The following is an 8,262-nucleotide window of genomic DNA, read 5'->3' on the forward strand; positions in this document are numbered from 1 at the left end:
GCGACCGGAAAGGGCAGGAATATTTCGCGCCAAATTGAAACAACGGAGCAGTGAGTGTGAGCAGCAGCAGGAGACACGAGCTGAGACACAAACCAACAGGCTCTGCTTTTAACGTTTCACTCGGTATTTCTCTGTCAAGGTATGTAATGACTCAGCGTTAGATTCTGTGTTTATGTAAATAAAGTTAGCATTTAATAATATTTACGGGCTCAGCTGGGGCACGTGTTCGGCTTTAGCCTCATAAAGTCGATTTGATAATTAATTGTCGTTGTGTTCAGTTTAGCTAACATGGAGGAGGCCAACAAGCTAATCGGCACCGGGAAGAAGCACCTGGTGATGGGGAAGGTGGTGGAGGCGGTGAGCGCCCTGCAGGAGGCCTGCGGCATGCTGTGAGTCAACTACCACACAATAGAGACCAATAAACACACATTATATTATTAAGTTAATAAGCCAGACAGCATCAGTGCGGCCACATGCTTAATTTTGAAGGTCTTGTTAAAGCTTTACAAACTTGAAAATGACCAGTGAGGGAAACATTAACGCAAGTATCAGACGCTGTGCAATATTTTCCAGTGTACGACTTTATCATGCACATAACTGCACATATTTCTTATGTTTACTTTATTCTATTCTGGTTTATTCTATTGATGTGTTTATATTGTAGTTAAATTTCACACATACAGCCTCAGCATATTTTATTTTTAATATTTTAATATCTTAAGTACAAGTGTCAAACACTGTAGCACAATGCACATTTTATTTTTTATTTTACTGCACATTTTCATTTCTATTTTATTACTTTATATTTACAACCTTATATTTCATTCTTTATTCTTTACATGGAGCGACTGTAACCAATCAGTTTCCCCTTTTAGGGATCAATAAAGAATTTCTGATTCTGAATAATTTTGTTTTTATTTATCGCCATTTTTTTTCCTTTTATTTCTTTGATTTAAAAAAAAAACAAGTGACAAAACTGATGTGTTAAAACCCGCAATAAAGATTTAATTAATAATTAACGAATTAAAATAAAGAATAATAAGTGAAATAATCTGCTTGCTACCAAAAATACTGTATGAGGTATCAGGGCTGCAGCTAACAGTTATCTTCATTATTGATTAATCTGCCTATTTTCTCTATTAATTGTTTTGTCAATAAAAAAAAAAAATTGTGTGTGTGTAACATCCCAGTACTCAAGGTGACATCTTGAGTACTCACTTTATCACTGTGTATGACAAGGAAAGCATCACATTTTCACGTTTAGTAGCACAAAATCAGCAAATGTTTAGCTTGTTTTCCTTAAAAAAATACCGAAGTGATTATCGAAATAGTTTTGTGATTTAATTTCTGGTCATTAACTAATTGATAAATCAAATAATCGTTTGATCTCTAGTGTGCAGATTGACGTAAGGAAGCTGTATCGCAGGTCTTTTAGGATGCAAATGCAAGCAGAGTTGGGGATTTTTATAACTACCTGGGAGAAAAAGAACTGTGACTGTTACAAATTAACCACTCTAAAGGATTACAACTAATTCAGATGCATTGTAACATTTACTTACTTATGTGTTCAGGTTAATTTTATTTTATATATCCCAATATCATAAATTACTATTTGTTAGAGCAGGAGGTTTCTGAGCTAAAAAAAAACTGTTTTTCATGGTCATTTTAATGGCAGTTTAAGGTTTGTTATGCAAATAATAGTAGCTGTGTGCAGCTGTCTTTTCCATATGTGCAAAAACTGAGTGGTTTCCATTTGTGTTTGATTATAATTTGACATTACAACTTAATTTTTCTGTCATTTTAGGGCTAAAAAGTACGGAGACACAGCAGATGAGTGTGGAGAGGCTTTCTTCTGGTGTGGCAAAGCGCTGCTGGATCTGGCACGGTAAACTCATAACTGAATTTACCCTCACCACCACCTGATCAGCGCTGAGTCATTTAATAGACAGCAGGGATGGGTGAATGAAGCCGAAGGAAGCTTTGGGGCTTCATTTTATTAGTGCTGCTTCAAACACAGCAAACACAGTGACATCTGGTGGTCTGAAACATGTATAGCAGCTCAGACTGAGAGCACCACAACACCTCTCTGATTTTAATAGTTTAGTCTCGCTGTGTGCAATAAAAGTTCAGCGAGGCTGTGTTTTATAATCAAATAATGCTTTTGAAGTGCTGCATATAATGTAGATGTTACAGTAAAAATAATTAATGCATTATCCATATTGTGTCAACACAAAACCTTAAAGTTCGTGATTGGTGTAGTTTAGGGTCAGTGTGAGTTTATGTGTTTTAACTTCTTAATATATATGGTTGCAGGATGGAGAACACAGTCCTGGGTAATGCTCTGGAAGGAGTACCAGAGGAGGAGGAAGAGGAAGAAGAAAAACCCAAAGATTCCAACGTTGACAGCACAGAAAACATAGATGGTGAGAGAATAATACAACATTGGAAAAAAGTCTTTGTCATATTTGTATTTGTTTGTTTGTTTTTGTGCCGTTTGACCAGTGACCTGTTCGGATGCATTTTGTAATACTGCTCACCCTAACTGTCCTCTCTAACGTCAACAGAGAAGACCCGGGATGAGCTGAGGGTTCAGGTGTACGACGCCATGGCAGAGAAGAAAGGCGAACACGCTGAGAAGGCCGAGGAGAAGCAGAGCGACGATAAGGAGAAGAAGGGCGATGAAGAAAAGGCTGAGGCTGAGGATGAGCAACAGAAAGCAGCAGAGAAAGACGAGGAAAAGGACGACAAGGTCAACGGAAGCAAATCCGATGAAATTAAAGATGAGAAAGAAAATGGCGAGGAAGCCGAGAAAGAGTCAGGAGAAAAGGAAGAGGAAGCAGAAGGTGACTTTTCCCTTTTTTCTCTCTCTGTTCTTTAACGACAGACCTTGATTGTAAATGGCTTTCTGATGGTTGTAATGATATGTTTCCAAACACATGTTATTTGTGCTTCAGATGGTGAGGAAGAGGAGGGGGAAGATGGTGATGATGCAGAGATGGAGTGTGATGCAGAGGAAAAAGGAGATGATGCTGCTGAGAAGGTACTCGACCAATCGGCTTAAGTACACATCAGAATAACTTGGCTGAAGGTGTGGTTTTTAAATCCTAAACCTGTGTTCCTGTGTGTTTCAGGACAGCGACGACGACGATGAGGAGGTGGGGAACCTGCAGCTGGCCTGGGAGATGCTGGAAGTCGCTAAAGTCATCTACAAAAGGTGATTGAAACACTGTCCATGATTGTGAGGATGTGAATTTGATGGTCACTGAGCTCCAGTTTCATGTTAACTGATATTTATTTATTTATTTATTTAAAAACAAGGAAAGAGCCTAAAGAGGATCAACTCATGGCTGCACAGGCTCACCTGAAACTGGGCGAAGTTTCTTCTGAATCAGGTAACAACAAGTCACTCAGTGAATCTTAGTTTTGCACACTTTATTTTTGTTGTAACTCGTAAATATGGAATACAGAAGCTGCCACAATAAAAATAAATGACTCTAAGTAAGTAAACTTTATTTCTGTAACACTTTTCAGAGACATAAGTCACAAAGTGCTTTACAAGGTCATGATACAACATACAAGAAGGAAATTAGAGGATGAAGTGACCACCTGAGCGGCCTGTGTGAAATGCAAAACAAAAAAATACATTAAATTAATTAAAAAAAAAATAGAAAATTTAAAAAAAAATAGATTCAAAAGCATACTTAAAATTTTAAGTGTAAAATAAAGGGAAAATAAATTAGAAAGTAAATAAATAGGGGAATTAATTCAGAGATGATGTATAAAGAGGCAAATTAAAGCAATATTTAATTTAGTCACATTTTAGCAATTATTCAGTGCCTTTCATTATTTTTATATTTAATAAAATATTTATTTATTGAGCCATTTCCTTAATTTATTTTTAATGTCCACAGCTTCCGTTCTCCATAATGGTACAAAATTCCATGGGGTTTGAGGGGCAGCTTGAGGTGTATTTAATTGATTTTTTAATGGCTCATATTAGGTGATAATCATGACAATTTTGATAATCATCAAAGTCATGTGTCAAGAAAAGGCAAACATTTGCTGGTTCCAGCTGTCACGTGAGGATTTGCAGCTATTCTCTGTAAGATAAGAATCTTTTATTAGTCCCACAGTGGGGACATTTGAAATTCAATAGCTGTTGGACACAACACAAAATGAGCAGTTTTTGTAGATGTCACCTGGTTTCTGAGAAGCTAACCGTTTTGTTTCATAGGCTAAACAATTAAAACAATGAATTAATATTGAAAATAATTGGCAGTTTCAGCCCTGACCCCTTCAGTCTTTACTATAACTGATATTACAACACACGTGCCTCAAAGACTGAACCTGTTTTACTGCTTAAATTCACTTCCTTGTTGAGAAATGGGTCTTTAGTCGCTGACTTTCTCTTCCAGGAAATTACACCCAGGCATTGGAGGATTTCCAGGAGTGTCTGAAGCTGCAGGTGAAGCACCTGGACTCAGACAGCCGCCTGCTTGCGGAGACTCACTACCAGCTGGGAGTGACCTACAGCTTAAACCTCCAGTACAGCGAGGCCGTCGAGGAGCTGAAGAGCTCCATCTCTGTCATAAAGAGCAGGCTGGGTACGCACAGGAAACATGGTCTCATGTTTTAAGTCATATTTCAGCCTTGTTTTCACTGTAGCAACAGGTGCCTCAGCCTTTGAAGCTTCGAGTATGATGCTAACATTCCCACTTTGCCTTGCAGACAAGCTGCAGGGGCTGCTCGACAAGGCCGAGGGCCCGGAGGCTCTACCAGATGAGAGGAAGGAGATGGAGGAGCTGAAGGCTCTGCTGCCAGAGATCCAGGAGAAGGTGGAGGACGCCACCGAGAGTCAGAAAATGATAAAAGCTGCTGCTGCTGAGGCTGCGAAGGCTCCACTGGTGAGTTGGGGATGGGGTCATTTTCATTAAAATGTAAAGAGGCACAGAGGGCGTCTGCACACTGTTAGGCTCTTAATAAAGAGTTTATTTCTCTCTGCAAGGCTACGTTTCCATCTACCAGATCTTCCACAGGCCTGAGGAGCTTTTTTTTTTTCCCCCTCTTACACCTGACTATTTTTGTCCCTAGTTTTGTGATGTCACTAGGTTACCAACCAATAGTGAGGAGTAATGTGATATATATTGGGGTTTTTCCACCAGTCATCCCTTTTGTATATAGTAAATTCACGTAAGCAGTGTTGTACTGAATAGACTTTTGACCTCAGTTGAGACTTTCTGCAGGTGCAAATCAACGAGATGAACTGTATATAAGCTTGAATCTAACTTAAGTTCATGTACCTGTCAGGATGGAGGCTCCACTTCCTCTGCGTTCCCCGGCACCACTGTGCAGAATGGAGACTCCTCATCCAGCTCAAAGGTGAGTCTCCTACTCTAATGACAGAAATGATTATTAGACAAAGTGGTGATGGGCATCAATAGGGTTGTTTGGCGTCTGCTTTCACAGCCTCACACTGAAAGACAGAAACAGTCTTAATAGCAGTGTTAAAATCTGCTGTAAGATCACAAGAGTGACACAGCGGGACCGGTTTTAGCAGTCTGTGCGTGCAAATTGGGATTAATAAAGTCGTCTGAATCTGACTGAATCTTTCACTCTTGCTGAGCACTAATCTGTCATTGTTTGTCTCTGTACCCAGATTAACGGCACGTCAACCAACGGAGTCAGCTCGACCAATGGCCACGCCTCCAAAGCTCCAGTCTCTGACATCTCCCACCTGGTCAGGAAGAAGGTGAGAGAGCTCAGATATTTGGTTTCAATTCAGTGTGAAAATCTGTTGTTGCACATCTGTTGTCAATCTCATTTGAATGAACCTGTCTGTTTCAGAGGAAGCCAGAGGACAGTCCAGTGAAGGAGAGTGTGGTGAAGAAGGTGAAGCAGAACGATGGTCAGAGTAACGGCATTCACGAAGCCAACGGAGACACTAACGGACACGCTAACAGTACAGAAGTCAAGAGGTGAGAGATGTTCTCCACAGTACTGTTAATGAGCAACTATTTTGATCATCAAGTAATTGTTTTAGTAACTTTTGAACAATAATAAACTGAAAAGCTTTGGATTTTTTGACTGTTGGTATGTTTGTTTTCTGCTGTCGAGTCTAACTCAAACTCCTCTTGTCTTCCAGTCAGTGAAGCTGGACTCCTGCTGCAAGTTTCCTTTCCATCTCTTGAAGAGATTCACCGACGTGCCGAGCTCTTACTGCCGCTACACTTGTTTGCCGACTGTAAATATGTGCATCGTTTTCTATGCCTGTTGTTAGTGTTTGTTCACAAATGTAACCTATAAAGTTAAATAAAACAGTTGATAAAGTTGTTTCATCAAACTCTGGCTTTGAAGTTTTCCCAAATAAGATTCTCACAGTAACTAAGGGGCCCAAAGTGTGCCAAGAAAATATCCCCCACACCATTACACCACCAGCAGCAGCCTGAACCGTTGATACAAAGCAGGATGGATCCATGCTTTCATGTTGTTCACACCAAATTCTGACCCTACCATCTGAATGTGGCAGCAGAAATCCAGGCTCATCAGACCAGGCAACGTTTTTCCAATCTTCTATTGTCCAGTTTTGGTGAGCCTGTGTGAACTGTAGCCTCAGTTTCCTGTTGTTAGCTGACAGGAGTGGCACCTGGTGTGGTCTTCTGCTGCTGTAGCCCATCTGCTTCAAGGTTGGACGTGTTGTTGGTTCAGAGATGGTCTTCTGCAGACCTTGGTTGTAACCAGTGGTTATTTGAGTTACTGTTGCCTTTCTATCATCTTGAACCAGTCTGGCCATTCTCCTCTGACCTCTGGCATCAACAAGGCATTTTCACCCAGAGAACTGCTGCTCACTGGATATTTCTCTTTATTGGACCATCCTCTGTAAACCGTGGAGATGGTTGTGTGTGAAAATCCTAGTAGACCAGACCAGCTCGTCACTTAAATCACCTTTCTTCCCCATTCTGATGCTCAGTTTGAACTTCAGCTTCATGAAAAAAATGCTTTGTTTTACACCTGGATTTCGAATAGTCAGACTCTCAAATTTGATCCTGTGTTACACAAAACATTTTTACAGCTAATGTAAATGCTGTCATGGCAAAACTAAGGAAAGGAATGCCCTTCCTTAGGCATAGTTTGGATTTTTTGAAGTGGGGTTGTATGAGGTAGTTATACAGTCAGTGTATTTGACACAGTAACCAGTTTGGAGAAGCAGGCAGGAGTACTGACACTGAAACTGCAATGTACTACTGTGGATAGGGGCAGCAGCAAACGTATTTTAGTCACCTAAAAAAGTTAGCAGTTTAAGTGTGAACTATATAAAAAATATTTTCACCACTTTACCGTCAACAATTTCCCACGAGGAACTGAAGCCATATATCGCTCTCTTGTAAGCCAGACTCCATTAACAAAAACAGTACTTTTAGCTTGAGAGCACAGGAACCGCTGGTCTACCGCTACCTCAGTTAGTCTTATTGTGTTATTGACAATGGACTCTGGCTTCGAACAGAGAATAAATAACTTCAGTTCCTCATGGAATGTCTGACGTCGAGGTAAAGCAGTAAAAGTATTGAACTATAGTTTACACTTGGAGTGATACTGATTTCATTCAGACCTCCACCAAGTGCACTGGACTTTAAAGTCAATTTGACATAGTGGCCAAACTGTGTAACTACAAATTTCAGGTCCGTCTTGTGATGCCAAAGGATCCAAGAAGACCATTTCCTATGAGCATGAATTGTGAAAGAGACGTCGGTAAATCAGTGGATACATTTCTTGGAGCAACACAACCCTGGCAAAATAACACATTTCACTTTTGGGATTTGATCCACCCGGTCCGATAACATTTGGAAAGTTTAGGAGAACTACACAATTAAATCATTTTATCCCTGTTTAAGCTAGCGGAGTGCTAAACAGTAAGTAGCAACAAAGTCTGTTGTAGCTGAGCTTGCCCTATACTCCAATGATGTACACCTGGGAAGTTGAACTAATGTGGCTTAATGCACCAATGTGCAACTTCAAGGAATAAACACCTCCAACACTGGATCCAGTTCTCATTATATATCCATGACATTTTAAAGTAGGACTTTTTTTTATGTGGCTAAGATACATTTTGCTGCTTCCCCCATCTATAGCGGTGCATTGCCTGGCTTCTGTGGTGGTACTCCTGGCTGCTTCTCCAAACTGGGGGCGTGCTGACTGACACCTACCGTATGTAACACATTGACTGTGGATAAGCACCTCATACAACCCCACTGTAAAAAAACACCG

The 8,262-nt window shown here is 40.2% G+C and overlaps 1 protein-coding gene across 2 annotated transcripts; it reads left to right on the top strand.

Moving 5' to 3' along the window:
* Positions 1-6,340, top strand: LOC117271706 (histone-binding protein N1/N2-like). 2 transcript variants are annotated; one of them, XM_033650051.2, is made up of 14 exons: positions 1-139; positions 279-389; positions 1,805-1,885; positions 2,314-2,423; positions 2,565-2,843; positions 2,955-3,040; positions 3,132-3,214; positions 3,319-3,392; positions 4,416-4,604; positions 4,729-4,904; positions 5,308-5,379; positions 5,657-5,749; positions 5,845-5,975; positions 6,143-6,340. In XM_033650051.2, exons 2-14 carry the CDS (start codon positions 289-291, stop codon positions 6,147-6,149), a joined length of 1,482 nt encoding a protein of 493 aa, XP_033505942.2. In that variant the 5' UTR covers positions 1-139; positions 279-288; the 3' UTR covers positions 6,150-6,340. The 2 variants fall into 2 exon arrangements, with proteins under 2 accessions (XP_033505942.2, XP_033505943.2); XM_033650052.2 differs by having other exon boundaries at positions 2-139; positions 284-389.
* Positions 6,341-8,262: the final 1,922 nt, after the last annotated feature.

Source organism: Epinephelus lanceolatus, chromosome 12 (genome assembly GCF_041903045.1).
Source record: "Epinephelus lanceolatus isolate andai-2023 chromosome 12, ASM4190304v1, whole genome shotgun sequence".
Classification (NCBI taxonomy): Eukaryota; Metazoa; Chordata; class Actinopteri; order Perciformes; family Serranidae; genus Epinephelus; species Epinephelus lanceolatus.